We start from the raw sequence: 23,075 nt of genomic DNA, 5'->3' as shown, positions 1-23,075 counted from the left end.
CATGTTTTCTTACCTTCAGCAGGTCCAAAACCAGCGATGGAGGAAGTAAAACTGTCTGTTTTCAGCTTTGTGACGATGCTTTTTCAGCTGATCCAAGAGGCTTTTTAAAGAGTTTATTGAGCTTGTGCAGAGTACAGTACTCGAGTAAATGTACTTAGTTACATTCCGCCCTGAAGTTTTATTCTCTGAGGCATGAACGTGTCTGCAGGTGTCATGTGATTCCTGGAGCACGTTAACGCTTTGCCATCGTGTAGTTAAAGGTTCCTCCTCTGGGGAGCATGCATGGAGGAAACACTATGAGCAGACATGAACCTAAAGGCTCTGAGCAGCCTCCAAAGCCACAAACAGCTCTTCATGGTCAGTTGGAAAGACGTCTCCCAGCCGTCAGGGAAAAGGCCGACTCCATCGCGCTCTGCCAAAATCAGACGGATCATTTATTATTATGAGATGTTAAAGCGTCACAGGCTGCAGCCGGCTGCATGTTAAAGTGCCTTAAAGCAACATTTTTATAAAGGCATCAGCTCAATGTGAAGCAGCTGACAGACAGTCAGCAGTTAGCTGCTGAACAGCCAAAAAGCCAGATGTGTCTCTCAGGAGGTGGTGGAGACCAAAAACTGAGATGAAGTGAATGAAAAACAATCATTAGGCAGGTCTTAGGTCAGGTTCACTGGGATCAGCCGTGGGTCAGTTTGAGGCCTGTGTCATAAAAATCATTCAGGTTTATCCTCAGGGGACCAGCAGCAGCTCCTTTAATGCTGTAATGAGGCTCCTCCGTGAGTGTTTGCCTCAAAAGCAGATCGAAACCAGAGCCCAGATCTCTGAAATCTGGAAGCATTTTCATTAAACTTCATGTTTTTCAGCCTCCTGTTTGTCGTTTTTCGGCTTCTGGGCAGCTTTACTCTCAGTGTCTGAGCCGACACTGTGACAAAGTGCACTATGAGTCCGTCTGCTCGTCAGACTTCCTGAACACAGGACTTCACTTGCAGACGGACAGGAAGCTGGATGTGCAGCTTTTTCCTGCTGATAGTGATAAGAATAGAACCAAGTGGACACACGGCGCGTTTTCATCGTCTCGACCGTTTCGTCCAGCTGCAGGTTCACCGTCTTTCATCACTGCAATGCTTTTTATTATCGCTTTGTTTTTTATGTCAACTCATCGCACTCAAATGAAAGTTAGTGTATGAAAAAGTCAAATCTGCCCTTTGCCGCAGAATCAGTGAAAGGAAAGAGACAAAAACCCAAACCTCTCTGACGACCTCTGACCCCTGACCTCCAGGAGCAAAGAAAATCAATAAATGATCTCCTGATGGTTTCACAACTGGAAACGTCTTCCATTCTTCTCACTGACATAAAAACGCTGTTACTGATCTGATTATGACATCCATTCATGTGACAGTGAGATGGAGGCTCGTTCCTCTGAACCAGCTTTGCTCTCTGAGTCTTTTTCAGCCTCTAATCTGATCATCACTACTTTTCTCTCCTTCTCTTTTAGTCCCACCAGGATTAAAGGGTTAAAACTGCAGATCAGAGACAGTCCACTGAGTGGACGTCCTCTGCGGGACTGCTCAGCTCAGTTCTTCATCATTAGAATAATAAATAAAAAAGAATATTCTTTATTTTAGAGAAACACCAGTGAGAAGGACTCGGCTCGCTCTACAACTGAAGACTCTTAAAGACTCTGATTCTCTCATTTTTCCTCCCTGCAAACCACTGAGTCTCAAAAACTGGTTATTTTAACTCCTCTGTCCTCTTCTGATGCAGATTTCTCCGTCGAACCTCTTAATCTCCTTTTATTCAAACAAAGTCGTTTTCACTGAAGAAATCAAATGAAATTCTCCTCTTCAGCATGAAACCATCTCAGCTGGTGCTCCCCTCTGTGCAGGGCGGTGCAGCCCTGACGTGCCCTCTCGCCTCGCTGTGATCTCGTAGCGTGCGCTCCGGTCTTGTGCGTCGTTGGTTTCAGGCCTGAATCGGCATCGGGCTCAGGAGGCCAGAAGACAAGCTGATTACGCACCAGGATTTCGAGCAGCTCAGAGGAGCTATTCCCGGCCTCGGCCGGCGCAGATTAGACCCTCCGGAGCTGCCTGCTGCTTCGGGGACGACCCGCCGAGGGCTCGCCGTTACCCCAGGTTTTCATGACTCAGATTTCTGGAGGCTGAGCAGAGATGCTGGGATTCTTTAATGGAGGGTTGACTGACATCCTGGTCAGCCTCCAAGTGGTGAATATAAGGAGGACCTGAAAGAAGCATGAGCACAGTTTGGAAGCATAAAACCAAAACAACCAGCTGAAAGATGCTAAAACACTCCCGAGGTCAGAGGTCAATTATTTAACATAAACTGAGGATGGTTTTGAAATCCTCGTGTGTCGTAAACTTCGACAAACTGAACCATCTGTGAGACGCACAGCTGTTCACGTTTCCTCCCTCTGAACGATGAAAAGGGAGTCAGGTTTAATCACAGCGACACCCACCTCTTCCTCAGGGAGCGTTACTCACTCACTTCCTCCACCCACCAACCCCCACACTGCTGATCAGGAAGACGAAGCAGAAGACTCAAGACACCAAACAGTCATTTGTCCAATCAGAGACTTCCCTGTTTCCACTGTTTACAGCACCAGCCGGGACTTGTTTATCATCTGTGATCGTCCTAATGAACGTTCGATGGTAAAAACAGGCTCTCGGCGGTGAGTGGAGCTGGAGCCACTCGGTCAAACACAAGCAGACAGAAGCACCACCGTGCTTTTTATAACCCAGAGTAAGCCTGAGATTACGCCCTGAACCGGTCCGTTACGTCCCCGGTGAACGCCGGCAGCCTCGACAGGCGGCAGGAGGCTCTGACTAACAGCAGCAGCAGTCAGGTGACAGAGGACTCATCCACTGAGATACGATCAGATAAAACAGAACGGCTTTTTACGTTCAGACGATTTCTCCGACGTTTGGACACAGTCCTCCAGTAAAGCTTCAGAAAAGAAACCTCAAATATGAACATGTCCGAACTGAAAACGCAGGGGGTGGGGGGACTCAGGCTGGTATGAAGGCGACAGTCTGGAAGTCTGAGGAGGAAAAGTAGAAGCTCGTCTGTTGTTTCAGGCTTCAGATTCATCAGATTCTGCTGTTTAGTGCCCTTTTAAAGTGAGCGAAACTTAGACATTTTAACCCTTTTGAGACTTTTACTGATTAAATATAGAAAAAAGAAGGTTTTTATTTGAAGGCTTTGTCTTTCACTAAGTTAGATGATTGATAGATTGATAGCGCTTTCATTACAGCCAGTTAGCTTAGCTTAGCTTAGCATAAAGACTGGGTGAAATGGGGGAAACTGTTAGCCTGGCTCTGTCTAAAGCTAACAAAATCCACCTACCAGCACCTCCAAAGGGCTCTGAATGAAACTCTTACAGCCTCTGAGCTCGATGGTCAACACATGTCCACAATAAATCAGCTGATGAAGACCATGATACAGTCGAAAGCTCGGAAAAGGCTGACGAGGCTTCGGTTTGTCAGGTGATGAATAAATGTTACCAAACAAACCTCGTGTTGCGTTTTCGCCATCACTCATACTGTTGATTGATCTGGTTTGTGATCAGCGGGCTGATATTAAACCTCTGACTCAGCGTTTCTGGACTTCCAGAACAGAACAGAAGAAAAACAAAGATCATTTCACACATTTATTGTATTTACTCGAATACAAAAGTTCAAGAAAAGGTCAAAATAAAACTGTTCTTCCCCAACGAACGAGAACATTGATTAAAACAGATTTTTCTTCGTGTCTGTAGGATGAAAAAAGCTGTGAAGCACGTTCACCGACATCTCAAATGAAATCTTTGCTAACTTGATTTTCACTCTTGCTTGATGCAAGCAACGAACCGGTGCCAAGTGACAGGAGCTCAAAATTATGTAACACAGCACTGTAAATCCTCTTGGTGCTGCAGTGCCAACCGGGACCTGGAGGGACCTGGTACCCCGCTGGATTATCACAGTCTTATTAATGTACACGGAGAATAACGGGAGCGAGGACGGATTACGGCCCACGTCCTGTTTCCTGTTGGTGTGACTGAAGGAAACCACTCCGGGCTCGGAGCTTTAGGTTCTCGGTTTGGTGGCGAAGGTGAGGTACCCTGTGTGACCCGGTATTTCTCTGGGCGGGGTGGTGGTCTTCAGTGTGATGGAGGCGTGGTTTGGAGCGGAGGCGGGAGGCGTTTTCTCTGCGGCGTCGGGCTCGGGGCCGAAGTCGGGCAGCGGCAGGGAGACGGTTCGCACGTCGTGGACTCTCAGCAGGACCTCCACGGTGCTGATCTCCTCGAAGCCCTGATTGACCAGAGCCTCGCACGTCCTCTGAACCTGCTCGATGCACGGCGAGAACGAACACAGCCGACCTCCTGCAGACACACAACAGCTGAGATTAAGATTAAGACACCACACAACACACCGTGCTTCGGTGAACACAACACACACAACATGCACACGCCATGCTTTATTGGTGAAGTTATTCCTCCGCGTCTGACCCATCCTGGTCCGTCCTTCCTCCGCGGCAGACCAGGAGCCAGCCAGCCGACAGCGGCGCCCGGGGACCCAGTTCCTCTCATCACCATTGCTCCATCTTGCATGTATTTAGTGTTTGTTTTAGGGTTTTAGGGTTTGTGGAGGATACCCCAGGCACCGAAGGCATGGTGGAGGACACGCCCCCCCAGTGCCCACAGCGCCCCAGGCGGGAATCGAACCCAGGTCCTGATTACCACCGTGCCACCTGCTGTTGGACAAACATGGCACCGTCCTCTGAGCGCTCACTATTCTTTCCTTTTTGGCGAGTCGGACTCATTTTAACGTCAGTCTGTCTGTCCACCTCTTTGGTTCAGAATCTCAACAACTATTAAAGGGGGTTGCCATGAAATTTTGTACAGACATTCAAAGACGTTGGTGATTCTCTGACTTTTCCGTAGCGCCTCTAACAGGTCAGTCTGACTTGTCCAGTGAAATAGCTCCACGTCTACTGGATGGACTGGGACATATCTGAAGATCTTGTGCCCTGTGAATCACCAAATCACTATTTATGGGGACTTTTGTGCTAATTTGTTGCCTCTGTGCTGAGGCTGTGCCAACCAGCATTTACACTGAAGAAGAATAAGCGAAGCACTTAAAAAGCACTTAGATAACCTGAACAGTCCTTCAAAATAAAAGCATTATTGATTTCTGTTAGCCTGCAGTGCTTGGACGGAGACAGCGACAGGTAGCTAGGATCTGCAGAGCACACGGCACACAGCGTTAGCCTTCCTGAAGGCCAGCATGTTAGAAAAACAAAGGCTCCTTCAGACAATGGCTCCGCTTATCTGAAACTCCAGATGAGTTTTGACAGTCTGCAGAATCGTTCAGGATGCTACGCTGAGAGGCTCGGCATGGCCTCCAGTTAATCGGCCGTCCATGTTCCTGAGCTCATTTGGGACATCCCAACTGTTAGCAAATGTGAGAAGTCGTGAAAACACTGATGAATTCAATTCAATTCAATTTTATTTGTATAGCGCCAAATCACAACAGAAGTTGTCTCAGGACACTTTCCATATAGAGCTGGTACAGACCAAGCTCTTTATCTACAAAGAAACCAACAATCATCATTTGATGCAGTCGTGTCTGAATCAGTGATGACAGACACGACTGCATCAAATGACGTCCTGACATATTTACCCCTGAACTCTTTGACTGTCTCTGCTGTCCATGAAGGCTGGGTGGATCTGAGATCTGAACCAGATCGAGCACCAGCAGGGGGAGAGAGTCACTTAGCAGTCATTATTTACTCTTAACGACTCTCTTAAAGATCAAGGCGAGATCAGTGCAGATCCACTTAACCTCGTTCCCTACAGGCCGACACAGACGAGGAGCGCTCGGCATCCCGGAAACAGAAGAAAGGACTGTTGAACAGAAAGTTCGTGAATAAGGACGCTCAAACAGACTGAACAGTTCACCGTTCGTTCATGCTTATTATGGCCAGGACACACATGATGGTGCTTTGGGGCGAATGAAACCATCAGACATCTGAGCAGGAGAGGAGAAGGTGCCTGTTTTCATCGTTCTCTCGGTATGCAGTCTGTTAAAAAAGCAGCTATGGGCAAAGAAAAATAATGTAAACCAGATTCATAAACCTGATATGGACTCAGGAGGAGTTTCGGCCCACTCGAGGGAAACCCATGATACTACTACGACTATTAATAATTTGTTTTGCTTCCACCGAAAGCCCTTTCAAAGCAGATTTCTTCCCTAACAAAGCAGACTCGTGACCCGTCGAGCCGCAGGCTGCAGTCTGAGGATCATCGGGGGATGAGCCGGCGCTCTCACAAACAGAGATCACCCACCGGCCCCGGCCTCTCGTCTCCGAACGAAAGCCCGCTGTGATGGCGGCGGGAGGCCGAAGCGACGAGCCAAGAAAGTGTTCACAGCTGAGCTGAAGAGCGAGGAATGTGGCTCTGATAGCTCAGCTGGGGACGGGAGGGGTGAGGGTGGACAAAACCAATTCCGCCTGTTTCTTCTACTCTAAATCTAAACCGCTGAGACATGATCGAAAAAGGGACGGAGGAGTGGAGAACAGGAAGCGTCTTGTCTTGGACTTATTGTAAAGTATTTTGGCCACATGGGGGAAAGAAATGGGGGGAAAGATGATGTACTGAGCTGCTTAGCAAACAGCTTATTTACACATCAACCGCAGAGCAACATTATCATTAATGTGGAGTCATGTTAGTGTCGCCTGATGAATGTAAGTTCAATATTTACTCTCTTTTAGCTCCGTGTTTGGTCTCCACCAGCTCCTGAGCGAAGAATCAGCTGTTTTAGCTGCTAAATGCTCAGGAGCTGCTTGCTAACTGTGTGCATCCACTGTTTAGAGCTGGCAGGTAGAGAACAAGCAAGTCAAAAACCAAAGAAGAGGACAAGGACAGGAGAAGTCAGAGGACCAGAGGAACCACATTTCATCCCAATCAATAGCTGAGATACTCCAGTCTGGACCAAAGAGGCGACGACCAACAGGCGACGGCCGAACGTCTCACTTACAAACACATTCGAGCTAAATCCAGATTTATGATGTCCACATTCTGCATGAACATGAGGGTTTACATAACGTCCATCATCCGTCCGTGTCAACCACCATCTGCTGCCTGCACTTCATCTCTTCATATATGTTTGTAATCCAGCTACTGAGTGCTGCCATTCTGCTTCTTCATGTTTTAATTTTACTATCGTTTCTGTAGTTTCGACCTGCTCTGCACACATGACATCGACTGCATGTCTGCAAATCCCTGATTTACAAACGTGGGACATTTTAAAGCTTTGTATAAAGATTTCTGTGTTTTCTGTCTCAAACATGAAACTCCATCAGCACTCGAGCGTCGCTGAAATCCTCCTTTTCCACCTTCTACTCTCACAGTTCTGGGTTTTTCCACCTTTGCAGCATCACAGCGTCCCAGAACACATCTGTGATGCAATCTGCCCATTTAATCTTACTTAATCTGCAGTCACTGCTGCAGGAGCACTGGGAGACAAAGTGACGCCTGTGACATGTAACAGTGAGGAATGGAGGACAGGTCCACAGAGGACGGCCTTGTTGAAGGGTCCATTGTGTCCGATAAACATTAGCGAGGAGACGTGGGGATGTTTCAGATAGCGCTCGTTCCTTCTGCTAACACCACCGGCGTTCTCCCTCCAAACGGTCGTAAACACAACTCAATGGTCTCCTAGCAACCAGGACGGACACACAGGGAGGCCTCCAGTTGATGATTATACAAGGACGTCTCAAGCAGTTATTAATAACCTGGAGCATCAACTGTGCGTCCACATCTGGGATCTATACCTGCGAGAAACTGTGATTCCTTATCAGAGTGTTTGTGTTCATGGGACGTGTTTGCTTTTCGGTTGCATAATCAGGGAGGGAGGGGCCGGCCTGTCAGGATCCAGGGTCCTTCTCAGGGAGCAGCTAAATGGAGGGCCGGGCCGCCGGCCAAGACATTACAAGAATTACAGCTTGGAGGAAAAAGAGGGAATATTTCACTGGTGCTCTTGTTACACTGAGCGCACACTGCAGTAAACCAGCTCACAGAGACTTTATCCTGAGGCTGAGAGAAGGTCTGCAGGCGGTGTTTGTGTGTGTGTGTGTGCGTGTGTGTGTGTGTGTGTGTGTGTGTCTGCTAAATACTTTTAACAAAAACCTGCTTCCTCTCATGTGGTGCACAGCCTCAGACCCACAGGTGAACCCTGTCCAGGCTCTGTGCTGTGGCCTTTGGCTGAAGCTGTCTGGGGCGCCGGCGCTCAGCGTGGCTCCGGCTCTCTGGAGAAAACATCCAGTCTGTGCACGGTGAAGTAAATCAAGCCTTTCCTCATGGAGCCACATTCACCAGCTCTCCCCCTGCAGCATGACCCTGTATGGTCATGGGACTGCTTCTACAATGGCTGCACTCTATCTATCTGTATCTGTGTGTGTGTGTGTGTGTGTGTGTGTGTGAGGGTCGACAGCTCATGAAAGGAATATGTAGCAGTGGCACCATAAAAGGGATGGACAGAGGAGGAGAGAGCAGCATCCTCGCTCCTCCTGCATTCTTCTTCATATTGGGGCTTACTCTCTGAGATGATGCTGCGTTCATGTGCCGCAGGAATATGAACGTCTGCTCAGGCCTTCAGGCTGATGAACCACTGATCCTGTGCACAAGTCGCTCTCCTTTTCACTGGATTAACTGATTTGATATTATTGTAAATTTCTGTTTCATATTTCTGATTCTCAACTATTCCCCTTGTGGATCAACAAAGGATTATTATCTTATCTTAAAGTTAGTATGTCTCCATGGACGTGTTGCTATGACCCACATAAACACTGACCACCTGAGTGAGCCGCCAACCTGCCCAGGCATGCTGCACACACAAAGCTAATGAGAGCTGTGTTGGCGGGGGTCGATGGTCGCTGGGGGACAGCAGGACGAGGTGATGAGGTCCGTGGGGGGACACACACACAAATTCACTGGCTGGTATTTTAAAATGAGCTCAGTCACAGTCATGTTCCTGCTGTGCCAGGACGAATCACAGCAAAGTCAAAGGAAGGTGAATGACACACACACACACACACACACACACACACACACACACACACACACACACACACACACACACACACACACACACACACACACACACACACACACACACACACACACACGAATAACATTTACTCAACAGGACACTGGAGTGACTCCCACTCATCCAGTTTCTCTGCAGTCTTCATTAAACGAGCGTTGAGCCTCATGTTTTGGCATCAGCTCGACGGCTCAAACTGAACGTTAGCATTTAAACAGTTTGCATCATTTTCCAGTAAACGTCCAGCCCTGGTTCACGTCCTGCTGATTTCCACGTGATGATAACAAGCAGATAATGTCAGAATCTGTTTCTCAGAACGGGCTGAAAATGAAGTCAGACCTCTTCTTTGGGAAACTCCCAATAACTTCGTCTGAGACTTACAACTGAGGATGAAACAGTGACTAATAATGAATCGACAGGATTTTTAAATGTTACACCCTGTTTGAGAAACTGGAGGTTTGCAAAGTTGAAGGAAACAGTGAAAAATGTCTTTTCTGGGGCTTCAACGTGCATCAAGACAGCGGCGGTGTGTCGGATCTAACGCTGAAATCATGCACTGTCGGCTTGAACGCCTCGAGGAGTGAACCACTGTGTCCAGCAGAAAATGGGAACGTCGGCGTGGGATCATGGGACATGCAGTGTCGCCTCACCTTGTTTCTTCATGGCCGCCTCGGCGTGTCCCACCGCCTCCCAGGGGCTGGGGATGTCCAGGAAGACGGCGTCTGCCACCCCGGTCACTCCGAACCCGTCTTTGCACACGTCCTGGTTCCTGACGGTGACCAGGTGATCCACGCGGTGCTCCTTGAACTCCTCCTCCGCCTTCTCCGCCCGCTGCTGGTGGAACTCCACCGTGTGCAGGTGACCCGTGGGGGCGATGGTGCGCAGGATGGCGTGGGAGAGGGAGCCGCTACCGGTCCCTGCAATGAAGACGCCAGAGACGGGATGAGAACAGGCGGGACGCTGCAAAGACTCTGAAGCTCTTACAAACTCACATTATGTCTTTCTGTGGCCTTAAATCTATCAAAGGTGGACGATCGATAAAGAAAACCACAGTTCATGTTGCTGAAGTCGCTATATATAACTGTCTGAGCTTCAGGGGACAGATTCACAACTTTCCAGCACAGACAAAGCAGCAGTGTCTTGTGGGTGATGGATTGTCTTTGTTTTGTACGTGTGGAACATAAAACCAAGGTCAGAAAACCTCAAACGTATGTCTCAGGAATGATGCTTCAAGCTTCCCTCTCCCCTGATTTAGCCTCAACAAAGAGCTCCATCTGCTACAACACCACCCTCCCATCTCCACGCTGCTCTCCGGCTGCTAAGTGGATGCTGCATGTCTGAGTGGGCCCTCGCCGCCTGCAGTGCCCGGCTGCTCCTTCATTCCCGCTCACGGCGAAAGAAGGATGTGAGTGTGTGAGATGTTACAGCCAGAGAAATAACAGCGGTCATGTGACTTCAGTTAACATGGGGGGGGTTTGGAGCGTAGAGAACACAGCTCGATCCCACACACCCCCCCCTTCTTCTTCTCCTGACATTACGTCACCGCCGCCTTTGTTCGCACGGCGACAAAGAGGCCAATGTTTACCCCTCGGCCACACTTTGACTTGCTAAAAGCTCACGCTGCTGGGCCGGATGGTCCGTGGCTGGAGACAACAGTAAATGGGAGACTGTGGATGGATTGTAGTAAACTTCAGGAATGAGGATACGCAGATGTGAAAAAGCAGATTCGAGCGGGATGATAAACAGCCAGCGTCCCATAGAAACCCACAGAGAGCTCAGATCAGCTCTGAATGAGCTCATTAGTGATTAAGACAGCTGTTATCATTGTGGGTGAAGGACGGACTGTGCTGGTCGCCTGCTCCGACACTGAACTGGAAGCTCTGAGGAAATGGACTTCATGTTGGTTTACATCAACGTTTAAAGCACGTATGAAGCGACGCAGTCCAACACAAATCCCTGAAGGAAAACCACTGGCCCTGTGTGACGAGGCGTGGATGCAGTTTTCATATTGTTTTTGACCTGAATTACTTTATTATCTCCATCAAGGAAGTTATGTTTTCAGTCCTGTTTGTTTATCTTCTCGTAAGCATGATTTCTCAGAAACTACGTGACGGATTTCAATGAAATCTGGTGGAAATTTGGACCAGAAACAAACAGATGTGTAGATGGAGGAGATCAGGAGCAATTCCTCGGCTTATGATAAGTACCGGCCACTTCCACCAACAAAAATGTTCACCAAACACATAAAATATCTGGCCGAGACCTGAAAAGGGTTGTTTATTTATGTGCCGTACCATTTTCCTGTTACTGTTTGCCGAACAGTTGACAAAAAGTGCCATAATTTTTTAATCCATTGCGCTAATGTGCGCTAAGACAATGTGTAAAAGGCTGCAACCAGCAACCATTTCCACTTCAAATACAGCCAATAAAAGGTCTGAAAATACTGAGAAATGCTCAGCACAGTTTCCCAGAGCCCAAACGTCTTATTTAACCTGATTAACAGTCAAAAACACAAAGATATTCAATTGCTAATGAAAGAAAACTAAGAAAAGCAGCAAATCTTCTCAACCAAGACGACACTTTGGTTTCACTTGTTTAATGGTTAAAGATTTGTTGACCAAACATTTGTTCCAGCACTAATCAGCTCATTCACTGGTCACCATGGAGCAGGATGTAAAGGCATTTGATCCATATGCAGCGCGACAGCAGCAGGATACGTTTAAGCATCTGATCCAATACAAGCACGTCACAAAGTACAGGCTCACGCTGTAACAGGCTTCCACAGGCTGAACACATCGATCCATCTGAAACGCACAGTTCACCGTTCAGGGAAATGGCTGAGTGGCTCCGGCAGAGTTCTGCATATACAGACGATCAATCAGCTCAGAGCCAGCTCTGGACCTCAGGCTTCATGCCAGGGTGCTGATGGGACCAGTTTCCATCCTGGTTTATCCTAACGTGCAGGCTGGAACACAGTCAAACCCACCAGAAACACACAAAACATCAGGAGCTGTGTCTAAAATCATGTCATAAGAATGGAAATTCAGCATGAGACGTGAGTGTAGAGCACAAATCTTTAACCTCTGATATAAAAATGCCATTTTTATCCATCAGCTGATGCATCTGAGCACACAAAGTGCATTTTCCACTCAGATAACAGAATCTGGGAATGGACAAATTTGATAAAAAGGGATCTGGTGCTGTGAGTGTGTCTTTGACTGGAGACAGTGCTAAAGTCCAACAACAACGTCCCTCTGAAGCTGGACTGCTTCTCATCTCTGCAGACTGAAATGCATTCAGGTCAGAGATGCACCAACACATTATTCAGTATTGGTTAATGGTTCGATATGAGCCACAAACAGACTGAAAGACAGGAAGTCAGACTCCGACCTGATGTGTTCAGAGGAGAAGGAACACGTTACGGCAACAGCTGCCTGACGCCAGAGGTGTGGAATCAGCGCTAACTTCAGAAGTATCACAAAAAAGGACGACGATGAAGCGCCAAGAGCACGAGGGCTGGGAACAAGAAGGCAAGAACTGCTCCAAGCAAAGACGAAGCATGAAGCAGTCAGCGCAGAGCACGCCGACAAACTCTTTCCAAAGTTAAAAATGTCGGTTTGGACGCCCAGCGCGAGCAGCTGTTGAGTCAATTGTGACTCAGCGCTGGAATCTGAGCATTTTTTCAGCTCACTTACAGGCGCTCAAACAGTGGACGCTGATGGTTTGTTCACAGCTTTAAAGGGGAAATAAGTCTGCAGCTGTGCTAGCAGCTCTGTGGCTGCACTGAGCCTCAGAGGCACTTTTAGCTAAATGCTAACGTCAGCGTGCTCTCAGTGACAATGCTTACATAACATACTGATGTTAAGCAGGTTTATTATATTCACTATCTTAGTTTAGCATATCAGCATGCTAACATTTGCTGATTAGCACTAAAAGTCCAGCTGAGGCTGATGGCATGATTTGCAGGTATTTGGTGATGAAGAAAAGTATTGGACACATGGAAGGAAAAGTCAGGTGATAACCAAATTTATGACAATTCATCCTGACGGGAACGTTACCGTTTGCACCAAATTTCAGAAAAATCGAGCCAAAAGCTCTCAAGATATTTCAGTAAAAACCACAAACATCAGCCTTAATGCGGAGCTAATTCACATGATAAATCAAGCTTTGACCTGCTGGTGGCACAAGAGGTCAGAAGTCAGATGATGACTGAAATCAGCAGGATTCTTCAGCTTCGGGCCACAAATCTCTGCACACAATTTCTCAGGGTGTTTCCACTCCGGCTGCTGGAGGTGGACTGAAAGCAGAGTGTTACACAAACGATGATGAGCTGCCCTTTAATGAGAGCTTTGCTTCAATGCAAACGGTCGAGGCTGAGCGTGACTCACATTAACGTTTGTAATCTGCTCACAGGACGAGACGCCAAGCCGGTGAGCAGCGACTGAACGAGAGACAGCCGCGAGGGGATGAAACTGTGGTGGGGGAGGGGGCTGCTGACCTGAACATCCCTGCCTTCTGCTCTCCATTTACTATCAAATACATGGTGGTGGTCTGGAAGAGGAGCCAAACCAGGCCAGAGGTCAGAGAAACGATGTTCCTGGCAGGCAGTTTTAGAAAGTGAAAGTGAGTGATGTCCAGCCATCGTTAACACACTTCTGTCTCTGCAGACTGAGCAAAGCACTCAAACCCTGAACGTTGTGGTGAATCAGCATGAAGAACATCAATAACGTCTGAAGCCTGATATGTGTTAAAGTGTCTCTAAATAATTATTGTCCAAACCATTTCCTTTCTTTGCACCAGGCAGCTTTCTGCATTTTTCTGGTGAATATTCACATTAAAGAGGGAAGACTAACAGGATGAAATGAAATGATGGATCTCTACCTACAACAATACACACATTCCCACCTGAGATCTGCAACTGTTTTCCCTGGAAAGCAAAAACAAGCCAGAAGCACCTCAATTTCTACTTGTACGCCCGCTGACTGGTTAAACATGACATTTTTGCGCCATGACTCAAAAGCCCTTGCGTTAGCAGTATTTGCTGGGTATTGGCTGATCTTTTGCTGATTTCCTGCTCTGATGCAGGTGGAGGAAAGAAAACACACAGCCAACAGGAGGCTTTAAACACTCGGTCCGGTCAGAGCAAACCACCTCCAAGGTGACTCCACCGAACGACCGGATGCTCCTTCAGCAGCCTCCTTGTGCAGGGAACAGAATTATCACCTCTAATCGCTGCATGTTTGTACAGCTCACTGACAAAAGGCCTCCCCTTCACGGGACAGCACGTACTGTTTGTACAGCAGACGATCGTGCTCGACATTACGAGTCACCGCTGTGTCGTACAGGCGCTGATTAGCGCCTCGTCGACGCATAACGACACTAAAGTGTTGCTATGTGCAGCTAATAACATGCTGCATTAATTAACCGGGCATTTAATCTGATCCTCAAACCTTGGTTAGTGAATTCACATGTGAAAAGACTTCCAGAGATGGGTTCGATCTAAAGCTGCTTGAGTTAAATATGCATTAAAAAGGTCTGAGTAATTTGAAGCTTATGCAGACAGAGCAGCCCTCTCCATGCTGCTGGAGTGTATGCTGACTCAACAGATCTCCTGCAGAACCCATTCATCAGCCTGGAGAACCCTCCAATCTCAACGTGCATGCACGCACGCATGCACGCACGCACACACACGCGCGCGCACACACACACACAGTTCACTAAATACAATCAATAAAGTGACATGCACGGGGCTGCCAGCAGTAAAACATGATGAAGCACTGCACCACATCAACATTAACATCCTCTCCCCTCCCCCTCGCCGTCCTTCGACTGGAAGAAACTGCAACAGCTACCCGAAAACACACCAACACACCGCTGAACGATTGCACTTAAAGAAATGGGAACGTAGGACGGAGCTGAAGGCGACGCAGCGGTCAGACCAGAGCGAGAACCGCAGGGAGCATCAGAGCGAAGACAAAGAGTGACAAATACTGTGTTACATAACGCGCTTAGTCACATCTGCAGCTACCACATGATGTTCAATATCCACAGCTGAGGTTCTGTGGAACAAAACATCAGACCCAAAGGTGAGAACGCAGAGGCTAAAGTCAGCTTTGAGGCCTTAATCATGAATATAGGTGGCAAGACAGTGAAGCATCCCCTCCCCCAGTGAGACCTGCTGAACATAAAGCTGGATTTATACTGGGGGACCTTGTAGATACTTGTCATGCTGTACTTGAATCACCACAGCAATAACTGTGTTTACATTCTTTCATTCACGATGGAGATGGAGGACATTTGCCGTGTTAGAGAGCAGTGACTGAAGCAGGCAGAGGGTTTCTGTGGAGCGAGCTTTGCTAACTGTGTGCTGCTGAAAAGAGGATTGCTAAGCTTTTCCTAAACGTGCTCAATGCTATCTTCAGTTTTGAACAATGTCCACCAGCGTAATCATGCTTTAAGGAGGTAAACATTAGCCAGGGTGTGGCTGAAGTGCTAAGCCATTAAAATATGTTTCTGCTCTCGTCTCCTGCTGATCTCCTTTGCTGTGAAGCCTTACAGCCCAGTGCTGCATATTAACAAGCTGCATGTCTGCAGACAGTTTCCTCTTGTTGCTATTTACAACCACCAACACGCAGAGAGGCACAGTGGAGATTCACAGGACAGAGGCCTTGTTGAAATGAGAGTACTGAGACCAAAAGTAATCCAGTAGATTCAAGTTTCATGTTCCAGTTTCATCAAATCCATTGAAACACATTTATGTATTCATGTGAATCATACTGTACCTTTGAGAACTGCACTCTTCAGTGCTTTTGCATCAAACCATCATTATGTTTGATATTAATTTTACTGTTGTTCTCTTTCCTTCTGTTATTTAGCATTGTTATGTTGAACATGCTGAATCCCAAAGAGACATACTGGTCACTACTTGCTGTCCTGCTAATGTTATGTAAAGTTGTGTTCTCTCTTTTTTGCGTGGCTTTTATTGTGCGAACTCTTCATCTTGAATCTGAAGAGACCCTCACCTGACTCGCAGACGACGGATCCCGGCTTCAGCTCCAGCAGCATGGTGATGGTGGCGATGTCGGTGGTGTAGAGGATCTGCGTGCGGTGCGGCAGGGAGACGGTCCACAGCTCAGGTGTGGGGTGAAGCACGTGGACCCACCCGCCTTTGCTGCAGGTCACCTTCGACCCGTAACGCCGACCAATCAGGTCCGTGGAGTGGCGAATGACGCCATAGCGCGTCTGCGTCTGGGCGCCCTGCTGCACCTTGACTGGCATCAAGGAGTCGTGGCCCAGGTAGACGATGGCCACGTCCCCGTCCTGAATGAAGTCTGAGTACTCCACAAAACTCATGGCTAGCACTGTGTGACAGGGAGGAAGGAGATGAACTCAGCTTAGCTTCACTCCAGAGTCAACAGCAGCGTAAAACAAGGAGGGACAGTCTTCAGCATTATTCTGCAGCTGCCAGACTCTTATTTTGAAACTACATGCAGGTGATGCATGCAGGTAACTTTAAATCTGTGCAGCTTCCTCTGGAGCCACAAACACCTCTTAAGAGAAACTGATGAGTAAAATCTGTGGAGCTCCTCTTTCACTCCTCAGTGTTTGTGCAGTCAGTTCAACGTGTTTCTGCTACGCTTCACGCAGACTGTCATCACTTTAGCTCTGACTCCACCGGCCTGGATGCTGGCAGCAGGGGCCCTGGTTGTCATGGTAACCGCTGTTAACGTTACTGTCACGCGCACAAACCAGTACTTATTTAAAAAAAAATCCAAACCGTCAGAATTCAAACTGAAGAAGAAGCTGTGTGGATAACCGACACCTGAGAGACAGAGGGGTGGACTCACTTTGACTCTCCACGGCAGAGAAACGGACGAAAACATGTCAGACAACATAGAGAAGACGTGAGTAACGTGAATGAACGCTATCTCCACTCGGCTAACTTTATATTTCTTCTATTGCTTCTTGTTGGATTTTTTGTTTTCTCGTTGTGTTGGAAGTCTGTTTCTCTTTCAAACAGTGTTCCCCTTCTCGCTGCCCTCCGTTGGGTTAATATTTAGTCAGGCGTCTCAACGGTTAACGTTAGCTAGTTTACATGAACTAAGCTAGCGTTAGTTGGGGTTAAGGGTAAATTTTGCCTCAGATTAAAATAAGGGAAAACAAAAGTCGATGGAGAAACAGACCTCGACACGACACCTTCAGAAAGATTTCTCTAACGTTAACTCGCTAACTTAGCAACGATAACTTAACATCCTAACTGACGCTAACGTTACGTTAGCTGTTAGCAAACACTGTTCGGTAGCTGGCTGAGCTAACGTTAACGCAAGCTATTGGGTCGCATATTTAACGGTTTAGAAATTACCACAGTTTCTAACTTCAAGCACAGAGAAAGGTCACAGTGCGAAATCTCTGTGAGGACATTTCATCAGCGAGTGCAAGTGAAGTTTAAACGCTGGTTCCACTTGCTAACTAGCTAACATGCTAACTTTAGCTACCAGAGCCGTTACGGTCGTAAAAGAGCCGTTGGTGACAGTCGGTCTAACTTACCGTCTCTCAGACTGCCGTTCTTTGGCTTCGTCGTTTAACACGAACACAAACTATGGACCATAAAAGATAAAATCTGCTCTTAACGCCGCTAAATGTACATGTGGAGAGCAGCGGCAGCTACCCATTCATTCCCCACACATGTGGCGTTGTTTTCAGAGGAAGTTGAGGTGACGCGACCGGATATTGAGCCGCTTGTTGAATTTGTAAACTACGTTCACCCCAAAGTCGACTGAAAGAGGCCGTCCAGGTGATTTGGAAATCTACTAAATCTGCGTCTCCGCACGTTTCTAAAGTTCACACATGGACTCAAGGAATGCGCTCAGAAAATGATGATTTACACCATGTTTAAACAGAAATAAACCACTGTGATCATCACCGGGAAGTTAAACAGTGATGGAAGAAGTATCCAGATGTTTTCTTCAATAAAAGAGGCAATATTTCTATAACACTCCATTACAAGTCCTGTATTTAAATACGGATGTATCTCTATAACAATGTGCTTAAAGCATCAAGTTATGCAGGAAAATCATCCGTTAAAATGAGCTCTATATTATCACTTACATGTTATGATTTTTAATTATACTTCTTCTTATTGATGCTTTCATGTGTAATCAGGATTTTTCTTTTGTTGGTCAAGGTGGTGCTAAGTCTAACTGGTGATATGACACCAGACAGTTTATAACAAACATTTTAGAGATGATCACGTTTTGTATTAAGTTAGTGGTTTGCCATGTAAGTAATAATTACAGATGTCAAATAAACACAGCAGGGTAAAAAGTAAAACATGTAGAAGTATGCAGTAGTATAAAGAGAAAAGAACTCAAGTAAAGTACCTCAAAACTGCACTTTACTTCTTAAATGTAACATGTTTTCTGTTACTTTCCACAAGTGTCCGTGAATTCATATCACATTTAGTCTGATTCATATGTAGAATTCACACTTTCACATTTACTTGAACCTCCAGCGGAATGTTGGAAGAACACGTGACCAATCGTATCAATAAATCAATGGTTGGACTGGATCTTTTAATTTCATTTTATGTGTAAATTGCACAAAAAGTTGAATTAGCAGAAGGATCCTCCGCCTCACAGCCAAATCCCCGCGTCCAATTGAATGAATGGACTACAAATACTGACCAATGGGAGGAGAGCTGGTGCGCTATAAAGGCCGGCCTCAAGCCGTCAGTCTGCGCGGAGAGTCGCTGGACGCTGCTGCTGGACTCTGAGCTCCTCGGCCGGAAAAATAGGGATCTTCGTATCAACCCCTGGTAGTAGTAGTAGTACACAAGTCCGACGACAACAGGTAGGACACCTGCTTCATTTCAGCCAAATTCCGACACAGTGGCAGAGAGTGTTTGGTTTGCAGCGATCAGATGATAACTGGGCGGAACAGACTGTTTTGTCCTTATGAATATGAATATGTCCGCTTTTCATCATAAAAATCAATGTTAGCTGCTGAAGTAGTTTTAATAAGATCGTGAAAAATAAAGCGCGTGTCTGATGCACATTTGTGCACCTGTTTAAGCGCATTCAGGACACTGTCCACGGCAGGAAATGTTGATTAGTCGCTTGAGCTAAAATCTCTCATCCATCGTAAAGCTCAGACTGCTTCCTGTCCACACTCTGCTTTTCACCGTCTCTTCCCTCCATCCTCCGCCCAGGGAGCAGCCATGCCTTTCGGTAACACGCACAACCAGATGAAGCTGAAGTACAAGTCGGAGCAGGAGTTCCCGGACCTCAGCAAACACAACAATCATATGGCCAAGGTCCTGACTCCTGCTATGTACGAGCGGCTGAGGAGCAAGCAGACACCCAGTGGATTTACTCTGGATGATGTCATTCAGACTGGGGTTGATAACCCAGGTAAAAACCCAAGCGGCTTTTCGGCCAAAACGCCATCTGCTGTGTGTCATCGAGCGCGTTTAATGGCCGCGCTGAGCTTCGTGTTCCCGAGAGGAACACTAACAGCTTTTTGCACTGTGACCTTGCCAAAGGGATAAAGTATGACCGACGTTTATAGACACGGAGAGCTGAAGCGGGTACAGACTCCTAAGTGGACCTCCATTATCAAAGCAGTATTGCAGCTTTATAGCAAATGGCAAAGATTAGCAGTGTTACATAATGTGTGCAGAGCAGCAGCTGATAATCCACTGCCGCTGCACTCTTTATGATGCCAGCTACAGTCTGTAGTGTAGACTAACTTCTCAGCTGACCACTGTCTCCTGTTTAAACACTCAGGAGGATCCAGGTGAACCTGGCCTCTGAGGTCATGGCAGGTGGTCTTCCTCACCCTGTAGACTGTGTTTCTCTTTAGCTCTGAGCGTATGGCCAAGCTGACGCTGAGGAGGCTGTCAGCTGAGGACGAGTACCCACATCTCAGTCAGCACAACAACCACATGGCCAAGTTCTTAACCCTGGACATGTACAAGAAGCTGAGAGAGCGGGCTACACCCAGCGGCTTCACCATAGATGGTGTCATTCAGACAGGAGTTGATAATCCTGGTACAGTCACGGTCCTCAGACCTGAGGACACTCAGCACATTGAGTCGGTGAGGATGTTGGTTTGTCTGTCCCCCTGGCTGCTCTGTGACCCTGTTGACTCTGTGCACAGGCCACCCCTTCATCATGACCGTGGGCTGCGTCGCTGGAGACGAGGAGACATACGAGGTCTTCAAAGAGCTGCTGGACCCCGTGATCGAGGACAGACATGGAGGGTACAAACCCACAGACAAGCACAAGACTGACCTCAACTCAGCCAACCTGAAGGTACTGCACCCCTGTCAGTGAGCTGTGAGCGAGGCTGCACGGAGCAGTGGAACTGAACTGAAACTAAGTGTGTGTCTCTGTGTGTGTGTGTGTCTGTCCTCAGGGTGGGGACGATCTGGACCCCAACTACGTCCTGAGCTCCCGTGTCCGAACAGGCCGCAGCGTCCGCGGCTTCTGCCTGCCACCTCACTGCAGCAGAGGGGAGAGACGCGCTGTGGAGACGCTCTCCATCGAAGGTAGAGGTGTCCCGTGTGGACATGTCCTCCGCCTCTGTCCACGCTGAGTCACTGGCTGCAGCTGAGTGATTCCGTGTTGTAAACAGCTTGAGAGTAAAGGCAGTGATGCTGAGTGAAGTCAGCGTGATGCTGGCTGGGCTCATTTGTGCAGCAGTGGGTGCCCTCTAGTGGCAGCAGGAGAGATAACAGGTTATAGTGCAGCACATGAACATACAGGTCAGCTTGGATTTGCCCTCTGACACTGAAGAAAGTCCCTCACAGGACGACGATGACGACGACGACGACGACGATGATGATGATGATGATCCAGTATTTCTCTTTTGGATCTTGTGTTGGTGTTTTCTTCACACGTGTCTCTCCCTCCCTGCAGCTCTGGCCTCTCTGTCCGGAGACCTGAAGGGGAAATACTACGCCCTGAAGAACATGACCGATGCCGAGCAGCAGCAGCTCATTGATGACCACTTCCTGTTTGACAAGCCAGTGTCTCCTCTGCTGCTGGCCTCAGGGATGGCCCGCGACTGGCCCGACGCCAGGGGCATCTGGTGAGACCTCACCTCCACTGCCGTCTCCCACCAACCTTATGTGTTTTTCTGTGAGTAGATTTCATTTAGAAGAAACAGAATAACTGTGACGTCTTCTGTGTGAAGGCACAACGATAACAAGACATTCCTGGTTTGGGTGAATGAGGAGGACCACCTGCGTGTGATCTCTATGCAGAAAGGCGGCAACATGAAGGAAGTGTTCGAGCGCTTCTGCACCGGACTCACCAAGGTCGGCCGAAAACATACATATTTATATATGTTCAGTGTTTGAGTCAGACTGAAAGATGGGCTTTGTGTCAGTAATTGTGGTTTGTGATGTTGTGATCTGAACAAAGACCTCATGAAATGACGAAGGACCTCATGAACTGGGCTGTGTTGTGTTTAGATTGAGAACCTGTTCAAGGAGAGAGGCCATGCCTTCATGTGGAATGAGCACCTGGGCTACGTCCTCACCTGCCCGTCTAACCTGGGCACTGGCCTGCGTGCAGGCGTGCACGTGAAGCTGCCCAACATGAGCAAGCACGCCAAGTTTGAGGAGGTTCTCAAGAGGCTGAGGCTCCAGAAACGAGGAACTGGTGCGTAGAACCGTCCTTTATCTGCCACGAGTGTTTGTAATGTCAGCAATTAAAACGGCTGTTTACACACGTTTGCTCCTGTCAGTAAATGCAGCTCTCGCCCCAAAATGTTGGATGGATGTCAGTCTGACTAACGTCTTTTAGTCCGTGCAGTCACTGAGTCTGTCTTGTGTCCGTCAGGTGGCGTGGACACGGCCGCTGTGGGCGGAGTCTTTGACATTTCCAACGCTGACAGACTGGGCTTCTCTGAGGTGGAGCTGGTGCAGATGGTGGTCGATGGCGTCAAGCTGCTGGTGGACATGGAGAAGAAGCTGGAGAAGGGCCAGTCTATCGACGACATCATGCCCGCCCAGAAGTGAAACCGTCCCGACACCCACCGCCCGTCCTCCGTCCCCTGCCCCCCCCCCGTCTGAATGACTGAGTCTGTCCTGGAATGCGCTCTGTCTCAGTTTGGATTTGTTTGTGTATTTAAGATGAAACGGTTCCTGTTCAGTGAGGATGGAAATTAAATAAATGTTCTGGTTGAAGTTCTTTGATCTGTGCAGTGACGTCTGGCTTTGTATCGTAAAGTCTAATCACATCCGTGTTACAACATTCAGTTTGATGTAGGTTGTAAATGTGCTTCTGTTCTGCAAACGTTGAGGCATTTCATGACTCGATTTTCAACTCCGGACAAACGGACGCCTGCTGAGCCTCTGACTCCACCTTCAAGATGTCCCATTTCAAGCCTGGTGTCACCGTTCAGGTTCACACTTCAGCTGAAAGACGTTAAATACTCATGCACAGTGGGACCAAGATGAAGAAACACACGAGTCCCTGAATGCATCACAGGTTTGTACTGATGCTGTCTGGTAAAAGAAGTTTGTTCACACTAATAAAGAAGTTTCACTCCTTCAGACATTTATGTTTGAGGGAAAACAACAAACCATTTCAGGAGGCTTTGGATGCTACTGAGTTGCATGATGGGAAATGTAGGAGCCAGTGTTTTTGTAGCTTTACACGGACCAGGTGATCTGTTTTTTGTCATTTTTTTAGCCTTAGCATCTGAACACTAACGAGAGCTGAACTGAGGAAAAGTTCACAAAAAACCAGTGATTACGAGGAAACATCAGGCCCTGAAACAGATTCAACACCCAAATACTCACAGCTCATAGCGGCACTCAGCGTGGTGTTTGTAGTCCTGAAGACATCGATGGAACGGTCTGAACTGTAACCTCCATACAGAGACGTCTTTGGACCCACAAATGATAGCAAGGACTCTTGCATGAAGTACACATAATACACTCAAAATACATCAGTACTTTAACCACAAAAC

General features: G+C 47.6%; 2 protein-coding genes across 3 annotated transcripts; one reads left to right on the top strand and one right to left on the bottom strand.

The window, feature by feature from the left end:
• Window positions 1-3,647: 3,647 nt before the first annotated feature.
• Window positions 3,648-17,796, bottom strand: trmt61a (tRNA methyltransferase 61A). Its single transcript, XM_070978829.1, has 4 exons — window positions 17,643-17,796; window positions 16,118-16,456; window positions 9,746-10,012; window positions 3,648-4,372 (listed from the first exon to the last, which is right to left on the bottom strand). The coding sequence occupies exons 2-4, from the start codon at window positions 16,446-16,448 to the stop codon at window positions 4,077-4,079; spliced, it is 894 nt and encodes a 297-aa protein (XP_070834930.1). The 5' UTR covers window positions 16,449-16,456; window positions 17,643-17,796; the 3' UTR covers window positions 3,648-4,076.
• Window positions 17,797-18,819: 1,023 nt separating this feature from the next.
• ckba (creatine kinase, brain a) lies at window positions 18,820-22,296 on the top strand. Of its 2 annotated transcripts, XM_070978827.1 has the most exons (8): window positions 18,820-18,944; window positions 19,303-19,504; window positions 20,253-20,407; window positions 20,511-20,643; window positions 21,014-21,185; window positions 21,291-21,414; window positions 21,571-21,760; window positions 21,941-22,296. In XM_070978827.1, exons 2-8 carry the CDS (start codon window positions 19,312-19,314, stop codon window positions 22,117-22,119), a joined length of 1,146 nt encoding a protein of 381 aa, XP_070834928.1. In that variant the 5' UTR covers window positions 18,820-18,944; window positions 19,303-19,311; the 3' UTR covers window positions 22,120-22,296. The 2 variants fall into 2 exon arrangements, with proteins under 2 accessions (XP_070834928.1, XP_070834929.1); XM_070978828.1 differs by lacking the exons at window positions 18,820-18,944; window positions 19,303-19,504 and adding an exon at window positions 19,858-20,143 and having other exon boundaries at window positions 21,941-22,287.
• Window positions 22,297-23,075: the final 779 nt, after the last annotated feature.

The sequence above is a fragment of the Chaetodon trifascialis genome, chromosome 14, assembly GCF_039877785.1.
Source record: "Chaetodon trifascialis isolate fChaTrf1 chromosome 14, fChaTrf1.hap1, whole genome shotgun sequence".
Classification (NCBI taxonomy): domain Eukaryota; kingdom Metazoa; phylum Chordata; class Actinopteri; order Chaetodontiformes; family Chaetodontidae; genus Chaetodon; species Chaetodon trifascialis.
This window is presented reverse-complemented; position numbering and strand designations above follow the sequence as displayed.